At 41.6% G+C, this 16,222-nt stretch overlaps 1 protein-coding gene across 1 annotated transcript in view; it reads right to left on the bottom strand.

Annotated features, from left to right (window-relative positions):
* Positions 1-1,495: 1,495 nt before the first annotated feature.
* COLEC12 (collectin subfamily member 12) overlaps positions 1,496-16,222 on the bottom strand; it is a 107,434-nt gene continuing 92,707 nt past the window's right edge. Inside the window, exons 4-10 of the mRNA XM_065629540.1 lie at positions 15,933-16,031; positions 12,393-13,439; positions 10,484-10,972; positions 9,900-10,036; positions 9,010-9,119; positions 7,162-7,307; positions 1,496-5,930 (exon numbers count right to left, since the gene is read on the bottom strand). Coding sequence (XP_065485612.1) covers positions 5,911-5,930; positions 7,162-7,307; positions 9,010-9,119; positions 9,900-10,036; positions 10,484-10,972; positions 12,393-13,439; positions 15,933-16,031 — 2,048 coding nt within the window. The 3' untranslated portion in view covers positions 1,496-5,910. The remainder of the gene's footprint in view (positions 5,931-7,161; positions 7,308-9,009; positions 9,120-9,899; positions 10,037-10,483; positions 10,973-12,392; positions 13,440-15,932; positions 16,032-16,222) is intronic.

Genomic DNA, 16,222 nt, shown 5'->3' with positions numbered 1-16,222 from the left:
ATTCCCGAACAAACGTCTTCCAAAGTCACGTTTCAGACTTGCAGCTTCTACCAGCAGGACCTCTGGCAAGGCTGGCAGGAGCATGACTGCAAATGCAGGGAGTTTGGAAGCAACTCCCAGAGCCTGGAACCAGACTGATGCCTGAGCCGCGGATTTGTGCCTTGGCGAGACAGATAGACCAGAAAAAGTAGAAGTCACATGTTAATCTCTGAATTGGAGATTTTAATCTCTTGAAGATCAAGGGCCTAAGTCTGACCTGCACTTAGATTCTGCTCTGGTGTAAAACCAGAACAAGTGTGCTTAATCTCGGACCTGCAGACTAATTTCTCAAACGCCTTATAAAACGCAGCACTACCTTACAAAAAGCCAAGCACTCGTAACCTACTCTAATTCAGCAGGAAACCATCTTCTATCCCTGTTTTGTAGCTCCCTGTCCTCTAGCAGTACTAACAAGAAAAAGAGTACGGAAACTTCCACCATTCAGCAAGAAGGCTCCTGTGTCCTCAGATAATCCCTTGTGGGGCTGGACGGTGGGACCAGAGCCAGGCTCTGTTGTCAGGGCTCCCCGGCTGGTCAGAGGGATGTGTTTGTTCCCAACCATCCCTTACTGTGTCTCAAGATGAATGGCTCCACACTGACCACTACAATTGCATGATGGCCCCAGGAGAGGTGCTATTTACGCTAAAGAACATCACTGGAATGACAAAAAAATGTGTCTAAACTGGACATAATTACATTCATGCTGTTTTCTAAAAGAAGATTCTTAATAAAGTTTTTGAAGAGCAGCCAAAATTATTAAAGGGGCAAAGAAACCCCTAATTATTTTTAAAGTAGAACTTGAGATTTTTTTTGGGAGGATTTATTGATTGGGGGCTGCAGAGGACTCAGTAGTCTCAGCAGTCCTCTAACCTGCCTTCCTGTCAAGGGGTCTCTCGGTAACTTAGACTCATTTGTTAACTCTTACCTACACCAGACATTGCTCTCTGCTGGGCTGGTGATGCTCTGGTGCGATGACACTGAGCTCTGCTCTCCAAAACAGCAGAAACAGCTGCTTCCCACACACGTGGTGTGGGAGACACACCATTCTGTTTAGTTTAGTGCTGGAAAGACCCACCTTTGCTGCACCGAGGTGTATGAAAACTAATTTGCTCTGTGCCAATGTTGGCTTCACTGGAAAAAATCACCTCTAAAAATCACCTCCCCAACATATGAAAACACATCCCCCAAAACAGGGACATCAAAATGAATCACACTCTTGAAAACCTCCTTTTCCTTCCATCACAAAATGGGGCTGGCAATACTTACATGCCTCTGGGAAGCCCTTTGGGTAAGAAAATCCCCACTGTGTACAAGATCTTCTCTAAAAAGAGCATTATTTGCTCAGTTATTTGCTTTTATTGTTCTGGTATTCAAAAAAAAAAATTCTCCACAAATTTTGGACTGTTACACTGAGTTTATTTTGAAAAAGAAATCAAAGAATGTTTTTTTCATCTCTGAGCCAGATGGAAAGAAAAAACAAATGTATTCCGCCTTAAGAAAGAAAACACATGAGAACTTTCAAAAAAATTTTAGGCAAGTTTTTTTTCTTTTTTTTCTTTTCACTACACAGCATGGAAAAAGTGAGGTGGAGAAGGTGAATGTACAAATAGGCTCTGTTTTTAGGAAGGCCTGGTTTCTGGGGAACAAGGGTTTTGTCCATAAGGCACTGTGCTTTCCCATCTACAGATACCCAAACTACCTCTGAGTGAATGTGGGAAAGCACCAGGAGCCCTACAGCTGCCGCCTGGTCCCTCACCAGAAACAGCAAGGTCAGATCAGCTGTTATAAACATCTGATTTAAGCTAGACGCAATAATGGCTTATCTAGGGACTGATCCTGCACTACTCGGGTCAAGACATCCTTCACTTGGGGGGGCCATCTAAGGTGCTTTGCCTGCTTTTGCTAGGACAGGGAACTGCAAGAGGGAATTCTTGCTTCTTAAGACCTTCTTAAAGGTCTTGTTCAACTCAGACCTTTAAAACCAAGTTTCTAGCACCTAGGTGCTGCAAGAAAAACACAGTAAAACTGCAATTACGGGATAAAATAGCTGCAATCATTATTAGAACTAGGATGGTGCAAGTGAGAAGAAAGGCTTTAATGAAAATAATTTTCATCTGTTTGATTTTTAATACTGACGAATGCTTCTGGCTTCACATCTCTCCAGTCTCCACATCTCTCTTGGTTACACAAGCACACACAGAGTAAACAACATTCACTTCCATGTCTCTGCTCCCTTTATTGGAACATTTGCAGGTATTATTTATAGACACCAAGGGGGATGAGAGTTTGAGATTTATACGCTCTAATCAACTGAAGGTGTTTCCAAATAAATGGAAGGAGTCAGAAATGACATTAAGAAATCCAGCACTGGATGTAAATTGCAATGACTTTGCACTCTCTCTGCCTTCCCCTCTCCTTCCTGTAACAGTCTCAGTGCTTGCCAGCATATACGAACTTGCATTTAGTTTGATGTAAAACAAGAAAAAGGACGATGGAAACGTGTACTCAGTGTGCCAAGTTACAGTATTTGTGCATAGGAAGGAAAGCCAAAACTCGAGCTGGGACAAAATAATTTCCTATCACTTAAAACTTTCCGTACAACCTGTGTTATCGCTCAAGCCATACAGAAAGCAGATTTAACGGGGATGTTTTCCAGACCCCGTGCGGCAGCTCTGACTTTCATGACAATTTATTGGCCCCTCCTGGTGTCCTGCTTGCATCCCTGCCAATCTCTCCTTTCTGTGATGGGTTCCTGAGCTGCGTCCCAGTCCTCCCAGTGATTTCAATCTTTGTCGCCATTTGACACCTCCGTTTCCCTCCTGCGGGAATACTGGGTCAGAAAGATGGTCTATCTCAGCCCGCCTGGCTGCTCAGGCCGGATTTTAGGGATGACCGAACACACCAGGCACGCAACTGCAGCATCCCTCTCTGGCCAGTTTTGCTGAACAGCTGCAGGCTTTGCTTCAAACGTGTGAACGGAGAGCTTGCGCCCAGGCACGTTTCATTTCTCAGTTGAAGGTAGATCATTAGAGCATTACTATAGATAATTACAACCCAACTTTGAAATTCACCTCGAAATGAGTAATTAATTCATAAACATGTTGCATCCTTAAACTGTCCTTGTTCAATGGTTATTTCCATGCTAAGGCCACCCAACTGCCCATAGTTTAGCAGAGCCGCTGTGCTCATTTTCAACAAGATAAGCAGCTATTGCTGATAAGCAACCATTTCTGTCACCATATGCGGGCATAAGTGCAGCCATAGCTCTTGATCACCACTGTGCAGAAAACCTTCTTAGAGGGAGTGGAGGAGACTAGATGACTCTTGGATCATCTCACCTTGAAATGTACCATCACTGCTGTTGCTGAAGGAAGAAAAGGATGAAATCAGGGCAAGAAAACAGTACAGCTGGAGCTTACACAGAGGTTTCTCATGAACTTCTTTTGTGGACAGAAGTCTATCACATCAGTAAAAAGCAAGAAGAACTTCATTTAATGTGGCAGATGCTCAGAATGGGCTTATTTCACCTAAATAAGCCAGCATTCAAACCAAAGGTCGCAGTGCTTCTGTCTCAGTGTGGCTCTGCAAAGCTCCACTCCCAGGGTTTGTGAGGATCTCTGGGTGTGCCAAGTAATAGTTTTGTACCTTGTTATCCAAAAATAGCACTTTAACATTATCTCCACAGACACTGTGTAAATAAATATGTAAACGCTACAGCGTGTATCTACACACAGCTCCTAGGTACAGCATGACAGGGTGTGTGGCAGAATCATGTTGTATTCAAAACCTGATGAAAAAGCCAAAAGAAAAATCTCAGGAAATACAGCCTGTGTGAAGAAAACCCCAGCCTCTAAGATGGCAACACATGGTTTCTGCAGCTGAAATACACAGACCTTTCCCTTTTAATTAAACATACGCAATTTCCATGTTGTTCTTGTCTCATATCTAATATGAGGACATATTCCCACAGGACATATTCCCAAATGTTAACACTTTGTGTGTTTTCTTTAAGAAAATTAGAGTTAAAATTAAAAGCCACCCCACCCCCCAAATGAACACTGGAGGGAGTGTGGGCTGTAGGACAGCAGCAGTCTTTAATTAGTTGGTCTTAGGAGCAATATTTGAAAGTCTCAAGTACAAAATCCTGTCTCTTTCCAACAGAGCTGGAGTACTTCAACAAACTTAATCTGCATTCAGCCAAGGTAAACGGCAGGTCAGGAGGCAATGGAAAAACAACTCTCCTTCCCAAGAAGGCAAAACAACTTCCTTCGTGGTATAGCATGTGGCCATGAAGAGCATCAAAACTGAGAACTGAAACCAAGGTTTCTGCTAATGAACTTCAACTGGTTGCTAATTTTTTAAATTCCTGATAAGCAGCACTGCTGCCTAGACAACGGCTCATGGGACCACGGAGGAAACTGGCTGGGTGATGATATCATCTTATTAGCCACGCTGCCTTCTGTTTAGCAGCATATTTTATTTTCTAGTTTGTTTGGGAGAGGGGTAAGTACTGGTCCAAGAAAACGGAGAGATTGATTTACAAATCACTTTGGAGAAGTGCAAATTGATCAGACTTTTCTGAGTATGGCATGTTTTTCTTACCAAATTTTGAAATCTGTCTTAAAAAGAAACATATTTCAGTGTGTGCAGCTCCGTTTCTGTTTTCACAAGATCCTTCATCTGGGCTTGACTTGCAATGTGGGTAGCACCTACTGGGGTAGAATTCTTCACGAGAAGGGAGAAGAAATGCAAAAATTTCAAAATCATTCTAAAAATGTGGAGATTTACTTCTGTGGCATTTCTTGTGAGCAGAAGGAAGGGAGGATGGCACGCAGGTGGGAAGGCAGGAGAGCTGGCAGGCTGGAAAGAAGGAAGGTAAGCAGGCAGAAAGGCAGGCAAAAGAAGGCAGGCAGGCAGAAAAGGCAGGAAAGAAGGAAGGCAGGGAGGTAGGAAGGCAGGGAGGTAGGAAGGCAGGAAGGAAAGCAGGAAGGAAGGAAGGAAGGAAAAGCTTTTATTAACACAGTCTTTGCATAGTACCCTGGTGGAACATTGGCTGTGATTGGAGCTATGATGAGTATCTAGTCTTTAGTCAAATTAATTCTTACACATGCAGACTAGACTGCATATAATAAAGAAAACACTATCTAAAATCTGCTTTAAAAGTTATTTAACCAGAACAAATCATCTGGGAAAGTACAAATATTTCTAACTGGAAAAATATTTCTCTATAGTTGAGCTAGGCCTGACAGCAAACCTTAATGAATTATTAGTACCTTTGTTGTTTTCTTTGGCCCCTGTGCACTATATTTGTAAAAAAAGTCAGTAAAAAAGAGAACAATTGTAAAAAGCAAATATTTTGTACAAAAATACAAAGTTTTAAAAGCTCTTAAAAGTATATTCCATATTATTGATAAGAGTTGGACTATATATATATATTTATATAAAATCTATATATTCGTGTATCTGTATAATTTTCCTACATTTAGGATGTTAGCAAATGAAACATACTGTTTACACAGTTGCTTTATATGTTTTTCTATATGAGTGACCAACAGTCTTACTCAGATTGAGAGAATGTCTTTTCTCAGAAGACAAAAGTTGCTTATGTATGCGGTTACCGATTGGGAAAAAAAATCTATATCAGAATTAGTCCAATAGTATTTCCTGATGCTGTGGGTTGAAAGGCCTTGAATAATTGAAGGATGCTGGAGAAGAGTTGCTGCTGAATTCCTTTACGTGTTTAAACCAGTTTTCAGTGCTTGCCTTTTTTTTGTTTCCCAATTTTGGTAGGCAATGTTGCTCTCTGCTGGGATTTTCTTCTTCTTTAAGTAATTTTCCGTAATATGTAGGTATCTGTAAAGTCACAGCCTATTACGCTCCAAATATTTGCTCTACAGTATGAGAGAAAGAAAAACAAAGAGAAAAATAAAAAAGTAAAAAGCCTGTGAAGATTAAACGCATTTCCAAAAAGATCAAGGTATGTTAAAAATTTGAGAGGACTCATATTCAGATCCTCTAAGTCCTGGAGCATAAATATTTGTAAACCATAAAGTTTTCCTAAAATAACAAACGTCTGTAGGAAAAGGAGGGCAAATTACATTGTTACACATGCTCCTTTACTCTGGACACTCAGAGTTATACACACACAAACCTTATACGGCACTTTGTTTTGGTTTAGGAGGGCATTTTTTTGTGGATAGGATGCAATTTTGGCTCTAGCTGACATTTCCGTCTGCCTTCACTGAAATTCAGCTTACACGTTTGCAACTGGAGCATCCAGGCACCTTTGGCAAAGCAATGTTTAAATAGGTTGCAAGGAGGAGATGATACTATTTTGGGCAGAGCCCCACCATGAACACAAATACCACCCAGCTCTGTGAAGACAGGGCGAGCTTCTAAGCAGCCGTGTGAACAACCTGCCTGCTGCCATTGCAGAAGTGCCTCTATAACCAGAAAGAGATGCCCATGGCAATCACAAGGGTGGCTGCTCGGCCACACTGGCAGTTGATGAGTCCTCCACACCAACCGCAACAGATGTGTTGCTAATGGCCTGTGCGCCCAGACTCTCAGCCCTATGGGACATCTCCTGGCAGCAGTGGGGATTTTAAGACCTCCTCAGCAGTCACCAAGCGCCTCCTGTTGCACAAACTTTCAAGATAGTTCTTTTGCTTTTCAAAGGCTGGTCCCTGAGGCATCCTAAGACCAGCTTTCCCCCCTACATGGCCATTGAGCTGATAAAAACAGCTTTCAGTGCAGCCAGGGTCTGGAGCACATGTGCCAAATCATGCTTGAAATGTTAGACGTGTTTGAAGTCTACAGGAGATGGTCAAGATGCGGAGCATGCTACGCCTACAACCACCTTGAAGGCTGCTCTTTTCTTGTGGTGAAAGAGCACAAGATTTATTGCAATAAATCCAGCATCTGCATCGTGCAGAGTATTAGAAAAACCTGTGTTGGGCTGGGTCTGTGTAGAAGTGCTCCACGTGTGATTCTTCCTCTTCCTCAACAAGGCACTGTCATAGCATCTGGCCTTATGCCTCAATCTTCTCCCTCATAGCCGTGGAAAATTTACTTGAATTTGCCCTGTTAGGGTGAAATAATCAAACCAAGCACCTTGCTTACCTTTGTCCATGTCTTTTTCACAAATGAAATTGTTAACATCTTCACAGTAGAAGTCATTCCAGAGCCCAGCATAGATTAACCCGGCGCAATCTTCCCCTGGCCCGTGCCCGTGGTTCCAGTTATCAGGTTGTCCCGTTTTCCAGTTTCTTTTAACCAAAAAGCAAGAGATATATGATTGCACAACACAGCACACATGACAGTTTTTCACCACAAGAAATTAACGAAAACATCATGAGGTCTGTTCTGAACTGGAAATACACGTTGAAACAAACAATACATGACTCTTGCTGAAAATGGAAAACAGATGTATTACAGAGCAGGGAATCTATTTGGACTTGGGCTGCCAAAACTCAGAGACCTAAAATTAGACCGACGAACTTTATTTTAGTTTCTGAGTGCACATGCACATATAGTGGGAGTGCTCCGTGTGCATCGCTCCAATCCTGCATAGCCCGTGCGCTGTGTTCCTGCGGGCGGGTGGGACTGAGAAGGGCCGCGGGCTCCTGAGGGCTACCCAGGGTGTCAGCACCTTGCCATCCCTCACCGCAGAGGTGCTCAGACCCCTGCCCACACCAGGGCGGGCTTCTCGGGAGGCACAGCAAAGACTGATCTGTTTTACGGACCCATATTTGGATGGGAAGTGCATTTTTGGACTTCTAAGGAATATACAAAGTATATACGCACGTTATCTTTTCAGATCATTAGCTTTGATGGGGAAACTTAACGCAGCACGTAAAAAGCTTGCAGCAAGTGTTCCCTCATCCTGTTTTTGTTTAACAAGTGAGAAACGCTTCCAACCTTAGGACTTAAAAGCTCTGTTTTCCTAAAGAAACAGGTTGTTGAAGGGAGCTTGTGATTGCTGGCTGATACGGTCCGTGCTCAGCTGAAAAACATGCCTGACTGACACAGAGTGTCTGACCGGGCACCTGGGAGGACACGCAGCTTTCCAAAAGTAATGAAATACTTTGGAAATCAGTAACTGACAGCCCTGAGGTTACAACAGGGCACCTAAAACCATGGTGTAGTGGAAACCTATTGAAAGCAGTGGCTGAAGTGGGAATCAGTCACAGTGCTGCCATAAAGACGAAAACAGGGAGGGAGAAAAAGGGAAAATTACCACAGCTCATTTGAAATACATCTGACTTTTTCCATGTTTCTCATCAAAATGAACACCAATGAGATCACAGCTAATCATTTTGTAACATCTGACTGACTGTAGCCTGTTTTTCTGGAGCACAGCATGCTCAGCTCTATAAACTCTTTAGTCCACTCCTCAGTATTAAATATTTGGGTGGTTGCAATCTGTTCCATTTAGGACAAATTAGGTGTAGCCCTAGGATTCCTGGAGAGCTGCCAATTCAGTTCTCAGTTGGCCATAGCTTAGACACCCTCATTTCATGCATTTTCCTTATGTTTAATGCTTTCCACTTGGATTTGGGCTTTATCTAAAGGCTGGTCATTTTTTATCAGAACGAGCACTCTATTTATAGCCAGTTGTAATGCAAATAAGGAAAATCAAACCAAGACAGCAAAACTGTCTGTGCTTTCCATCTCAACTCTGTAATAAAAGTCATAAGCAAATGTTTTGGCAAGAAACACTGTGCTATGTAGTTATGTGATTATTTCATTCAACATTCAGTTTTCTTTCTGGCAAGGAAAGAAAGCCTTGTGCATGGAGAAGGGAGAGAGAAAAAAACGAGTTCAACAGCACCCTCAGTAAAGAATTATTTCATTGGCATCTACAGCCCTCTGGAGTCATTGGATTACTTCTAGATGCTGGTTTTAGAAGTGTCAGCAAGAGTGGTAGCATCTGCAGAAAATAAACACCATTGTTTTTCATTTACGTACGTGTAAACTGGTAAGGATCCATCCAGCCATCTCCATTCATTTTCCTTCTCTGAATCCGTTAGTCCAATCCAGAAGCTGCCTTTCCCCAAAATCTGCCTTTTTATCCATTGCTGTGGAAGAAAGATCTTAGTCCATAACAAACAAACACAACCATCTTTGGAGCCAATAAGCTACTCTGGTTTCATGAGTATCTTTGTTATCAGAATAGGAAAGGCAAATGAAATTTTTCTAAGCTGAAGATACATTTCAGAAGTTGGCCTTGCGACCCCTTGCCCACACTAGAATCCATAGCAGTGTTTGCATGTGAGGTAGAGAAAGCTAGGCATGAAAATCGGGTTGAAATAAAGTCACAGCCAATGTCTTATAGACACAAATTGAAAAAAACCCAAGTACAAGCAGTTGTATCTTGATGATGTCCCCACTGCTATGTAGCCACCAAATAATTATAGAATCATGCAACACATGTTGAACAGTACTAAAAGTATAGCTATATTAAAAATATTTTTGGGTCACAGTAGTCTTAGGCTGCATATATTAAATTAGACAATTTAAAATTAAATTATATTCACCACCACAAAAACTACATTTTGGATAATATGCAAGGCATAATTGACTCCATCTTTAAAGGTCCAAAACTACAATTCTCACCAGCCTTTCTGGCTGCTCCATGCCTACTACCTTCAGGGTCAGAAATAGCTCTGCTCACATTGCCCTTCTGCACACGGAGAAGCTACTGAGCAGGCAGAAGGTAGACCAAATGCTAACTGGAGTCAATCACTGTGCGTCACTATATGAACTCACGATGCTGTCAGCTTCCCACTTGCCTTGTGGCTTCCTCATGTTAAATAACTTCAAACCCTCCCCTTGAAAAGGAAAGAGAAGGTAGTTACCTGCTCCTCTTTGTTGTCTATGATAACCAAGCGTGATGACTTCTCTTCACAGAATAACTTTGCCTCTTCGAAAATCTCTCTTTCAATTGAAAAGTAGTAGCACTTCTCTGTATAGTTCTTCCAACGAGGAGAACAACCTGTGATGTGAATTTTTTATGTTAAGCCAGTTATTGATAACTCAATAGGCCAGCAGTAACTTTCTGCATAGGGACAATAATAAGTGGTGGATCCCATACCCATCTACAGCATGCTGTCACCTAAACTACTTACATACAGTTTGGGAATTTACTTATTAGGATCCTGACTCTGTGAAATTAAGGATAAATTGTGTGGTCAAGGGAATTAATTACTCTTACTACTGCCACCTTTTCTTTAGCCCTAAACATTAGCTTAAAACAATTTCAGGCCATCAGAAAGAAGACCAACAGGTATGGATTCACTTAACAGGGCTTCTTACGGTAAATCCAAGAGATTTAGTCTAAGGTAGCAGAGGTTATATGAACCAGTAACTAAGTGGTGAGCACCCTCTGCTTAGATATATTTGTATCTCAGTAAAAGATGCACGCGGTGTGTGGACAGCTTACCATTGGCCTCGGGCACCAACGTAGGTTCACTTTGTAGTGCCATTGGCATTCCTGGACCTGGTGGCCCTGGTGGGCCAGGTGGGCCCTTTGGACCAGGTAGCCCAGGGACTCCAGGTAGCCCAGGTAGTCCTCGAGGTCCAGGTACCCCTGGTTCTCCCACAGTTCCTTGCAGGCCTTGAAATCCTGGTGGGCCTTGTGGCCCAGGTGGACCATCTTTGCCTTGTGGACCCGGTGGTCCTGGGTCTCCGCTTGGTCCAGGCAAACCCGTCTTGCCAGGAGAACCTCTCTGACCTTTGGAGCCAGGCAATCCTCTTGAACCTTTCCCTCCTTTTTCTCCTGGTGGTCCGGCTGGCCCAGGTGGGCCCTTCTCACCTGCAGGTCCTGGTGGTCCAGGCTCTCCTTTCTCTCCTTTTTGTCCTTTTAGGCCAGCAGGGCCAAGAGGACCTTGAGGGCCTCTGTCACCTTTAGGTCCCCTTGGACCAGGAGGGCCTGAAACAATGCAAGCATGCAAAGTGGGCATATGGACAGAAAACAAAGCAAAAAGCCCATGTGGGGTCCTTGTTTAGTGTATCTCAGACCAGCAACACAGGATAGTCAGCACTGTGAAAACTGGGCTAACAGCTACTTCTAGCAGTGCTTGTAAAAGTACGTCTGCTCCTCAGGCGCTACATACCATTGCTCTTTCCTCAGCATTCATGAAATATAGGATACAGAAGAAAATAATCTGATGCACCCTGTCCTGTGAACTGGACGGCGACACCATGCCCCAGGTGACCGGCTGAGGTGCCAGTCCCTGCAAGACACACTCAGTGCTGTTGATGCACATGGTCCTGCATGTTGATGCTCCCGTTCCCTCGCTCCGCTACACCCTCTTTTCCTTCTAGCCTCATCTCCCCGCTCTTAGACTACAGGACTCTTCTCTGCAATGCCCCTGTTTGCTGCTCTGTCAATAATAGGATGTCAAAAAGAGACAACACAATGGATAGTGAGCAATAGGCCAACTGTGGGAAAGACCAGAAGTACTAGTTGCTAACTGGCCAGCTATAACAGGAAAGGGAACAATACCCAATATAGGAAATAGCAATATTGTGACAACGATATACAACAAAGCAAATTCTGATCATGAATGAGCAAATGCCTTGTGAATACCCACTCCCCCGGCCAATCTACATAATTTAAACTCCTCCAGAGAGAAATTCCTAAACTCGAGTAATTTAGGCCTGGTTGAAATGAGAAAGGTGAAGGTTACTGACATGTAATCTTGGCTCTAATTCAGCCTTAGTTTATTTGGAGCAATGGATTTATATTTGTGATTAGAATTTTTGGCCTGACTGGCTCACATCAGGTTGGAAATATAAGTGTTCTTTTCATTTGGGATAATACTTGGCTGGGAGAAACCTCCTAAACTTGATGCTATTTATTTCTGGAGAAAATAAAATATCCCAGGATTTAAAACTAAGTGAAGTAGGATGTTTTCTGGCAGACTAAAAACTGGCTTAAAGTGAAATAGCAACTTGTTTTTCAATAAGGGTGGACCTTTCTGGGAATAGTCCAATGTATATTTTTTAGCCATTTCCTCCTTAGCAGGGATTGGTTTCTTGAGGTTCCACACCTTCACTAGCTTATTTTAGAAACTAAATCAACAGCAGATCCAGTCAGTCATTCACTCAGAACAAATTTTTGCTAAGTCAGAATCTTCTTTCGTAACATGCCCACTCTAGGTATGTAGAGAAGGCATAGGGAAATTAGTAAGGAATATTCAAGCTACATTTACATTTCCAAAGTTTAGGATTAGATAATGGAAAACTCTGTATCATCATGCACTAACTAACTTCCACAGAACTATAGAAGTAATGCAAGCAGGAGTTCAGCACAGACGATTACGAGCATTATTAGAGAAGCTGCATACCTTGTAGGATAGTGAAGTTTTTGATGAGCTGGCCGTGTTTGGAATCTACCAGTTTCATTTCTTCCATGATTACTGACAAATTGGCAACTTCAACGTCTAACCTTGACCTCATCAAATCCTGCTGCATCTTGAGAGATGCAGAGTCTAAGCGAATATTGGCTAGGGTGCTGTTCATAAAAATCAGCTCATCTGAATGTTTGCTTAAGGTGTCTGTACAAGTTGTCCTGACCTCATTGAGGTTGCTAGTCAGCGTCCGTAGATGATGAGCTGTGTAGCTGATGTTGCTAATGATATTCACTATATCAGTTTCAAAGACCTGGAACCTCTCTTCTAGCTGGTTGAATTTGGCTGAAGTTCTGTTTTCATATTCTTTATGCTGTTCCTGGAGATCCTTTAGATTTTGTTCATTGGCTTGGGCAATTGTCGTGATATTCTCCATTTGCCCGCTGAAGGAGCTGAGCTGATTGTTCATGTCTTCAAGTGTATCATTGTTAGCTTTTGCCAGTGCTGAGTTGTTGGCGGCCAAAGTCTGTAAATTTTGTACTTTCTCCTTAAGCCAGTCAGTGTCCTTCCGGGCTTGAAGGACAACCTGCTGCAGATTTTGAAAGTCATTCTTGATACTTAGAATAGCTGAGCTTGTATCTTCCATTGACTTCTGCAGGACACTGATAAGATTTCTTTGCTGTATTTGTGTCAGGTTTAAGTTGTTCAGGTTCATGATGACCACATTATGAGAATGCACTTGGTTTTGCAAGTTTGTTTGAATATTACTTGTGTCTTGTTGAAGATTGTTGATATAGCCAGTATATGCCTGAAGAGTCTTATTGACACTGATGATCATGAAAGAGTTACTATCTAACGCACTTCTCATCTGGCTCTGTCTATCATCTAATACATTTCCAGACTCTTGTAGCTTCTCTAGTGTATCTTTGTTTCTGGTAGTTTTCTCTGCAATGTCATGAAGCTGCTGACGAAGAGCCAGAATGTCAGATCTGAAGCTAGACAGTTCAGTGTTAGTATTCATGGCTTTTTGTCCAGCTTGGTCATCTGTTGAAGAGGAAAAAAATGGTAAGGCTTTAGGATGAGTTTTATAAAACACAGTATAAAAAACCATAGTCTATTTTAAGTACAGTCAGGTTGTCAAAATGTTCTGTCAATAGAACTTCTATGCTATCTACTCCAGAAAAGACAAACCACTAAGTAAAGTTCTGCCACTAGACAGAGGAAAAAAATCAAAGGGATGAAGACCTTGTATCTTGCCGAGGAAGACAAAATGATGATTCTGTTGTCACATAGAGGAAAAACTACCATTAGAAACTGATGAATATAAGTTGTGCTTGTATTCTCAATGAAAACTGAATGGTAAGCAGAATACAAAATATTTAAGAGGTATAACTACGTTTATGTTTTCAAGTTCCAACTGGCTATTGCTGAAAGCTCAGAGGTAAATTTTAGCTTCTTCCTTTTCCTGGCAGGTGGAATATCTTCATTGTGACTTAGTACATATCATTCCATTTTTTAAAATCTTTGGGTTAGTTTTTAAAAAGTTCTAATACCTGTTTTAAAACAATCTGGATTAGAGAGAAAAGTTTAGCCAGCAGGCTACTCCAGATATGACAGGAACTGATGTATTTCTGTTTTACTCTCTAACATAGTACTATTGCTTTTAATGACATTTATTTTGCTGTTATTGTTTCCTCATGATTTGAGTTTCAGGAAGGCGAAACCTTTAATCTTAGAGGAACACCTCTGCTCTTACTTACACTGCCCTACAGTATACTTCTGGGAGCTTGCCTGAGTATGATTAAGCTTTTGAGGCTGCACAGCTCATCAGTCAGGACACAGAAACCAAGGAAATAAGCAGTCGACACTCATTTTCAGGGAAGATTCTCTTCCTTGACCTCAATCACTTCCCTCTCCATGCACAGTCCATATATTTTTGTCCTCATCTAAGCGTAGCTATATTTATGAATTACATAGTCTGGCTTCCATAATTTCAGATGACTCCAAGAGAGGGCAGAATGGTTTTCATAAACTACAGTGAATACAGCTGTGTACGGAGCTTTCTTCTGGGGTGCCTGAATGAGGCATGATGGTGAACATCAAATGGTGGCTTGTGAGACTTCAGTCTGAAGTGTTTAAGAAGTCTTTTGTGGATGGACACCTTCCCAAGCACAGTTCCTCTCCCTGCCACTTGTCTTAATCCAGGATCTTCTCAGCTCTGACTCTATGTTTACTTCTTGGTTATAGCTTAAATTGTATTTTGTTCCTCACACAGCTCTGACAACTGCCAGGTCCACATATGGCTAGTCTCTGAAGGCCTGTCTTTCATTCACCACATACTGTTATCCTTCTGGCCCTACAGCACTTCTCTTACCTTTATGCCTCCCACATACATTGCCCCATAAATTTTTTAACTTCTTCCATGGCAAGTCCACTTCAACGGGAACTGATTGTCCTGAGCATCTCACTGGCCATCCATCCAGCAGCACGTAGAAATGTGTGGGCATGAATGAATCAAAGGTGCTCCAAGTTTTGAAAATTTAATCAGCATAATATGATAACCCAAATACAACTCAAAAGGTTGCATGTGCTTTAAGGCATACCGTTTACTTCTGTATATGTATCAGTAAAAGTACATGCCTCTGAATTACCCCACATCTTTGAATTAAATGCAGTTTGCAAATACTTCAGAATCCAGCTATTTTTTGAGGGGAAAAAATTGTAAAAATTTATGATCAAGCTGCAAGCAAGTAATTTTTCCCTATGAAGCTAAACAAAAATTATTTCGAGAAGCACATGCATTATGTGTATATTAATATTCAAGAAAAACTAATTATACAAACTATAAGTCTTTGTATATACCATTTGATAATAAACAGCTCTGCTTCCTTTCCAGACAAGGAAGAGAGGTAGAAAAGTACACTTAATGAGTAGAACCCTTATCCATGATCTTTTTCCGTCTTCTTGCAAGTTGAGAACTGTGATAGCACTTGGGAGACCTGAACTCTTAACAACCTTGTGTCCTGTATTCCCTGAGATGATTAAGAAACATTTTATGGAAGTAATCAACTTGCCTCAGACATAAGAATTTTCAACAGCTGATTATTTGTGCACCCCTTAAAATGTCATTCAGTTTTGAATCGTAATTGCTAAAACAGCATCAAGATGGCTGGCTGAAAGATTTTCATTTTATGTAGAGTCTCTTGTGCTGTGGAACAGCTTCTGCTATGTTTTACATCTCTACCTCAGAGAAGACTCTCTCCTGAGGACAACCTTAAGTGTCTGTTTATTTTAGTATAAATGATTTCAGAGTGACTTCAGTGGGAAGTGTAAATATTGAAGTATACTTAAAATGCTGTCCTAAGTAGAGCTGATCTTAACTTTTTTTAAGTGCTTTCCCAAGTACTTGAGAAATTGGAATAGAAGTGCTGTATCTTGTCATAGCTAGAGATTTTTCAGATAAATTTCCTGCCACCATCTGCCAGGAGAACATCCCAAAGCCATAATACAAAGAGGCTTTGCTTGTGTGTAGATTACCTAATTTCTTCAGATCACTCTCCACCTCTGTGAGCTTTTCTGTATATCTTCTGTGGGATGTTTCCAGGCCACCTGTCACATTGTCCATTTTTTCTACAACTAGGGGAAAGAGAACAGTACGTTATGGAAAGAAGAAAAGCGAAATTATGAAAAAAGTCTAGTAAACAATAAAGCAAACAAACAAATAAAACACTGCTACCATCAAACACAGAAAGAAACCACTTTAAAATTGCCTTGTTTGCCACAATACTCTGCTCTTGCTCTGTGAAATGTTGGAAGGATGAGCTCCT

Source organism: Caloenas nicobarica, chromosome 2 (genome assembly GCF_036013445.1).
Source record: "Caloenas nicobarica isolate bCalNic1 chromosome 2, bCalNic1.hap1, whole genome shotgun sequence".
Classification (NCBI taxonomy): Eukaryota; Metazoa; Chordata; class Aves; order Columbiformes; family Columbidae; genus Caloenas; species Caloenas nicobarica.
This window is presented reverse-complemented; position numbering and strand designations above follow the sequence as displayed.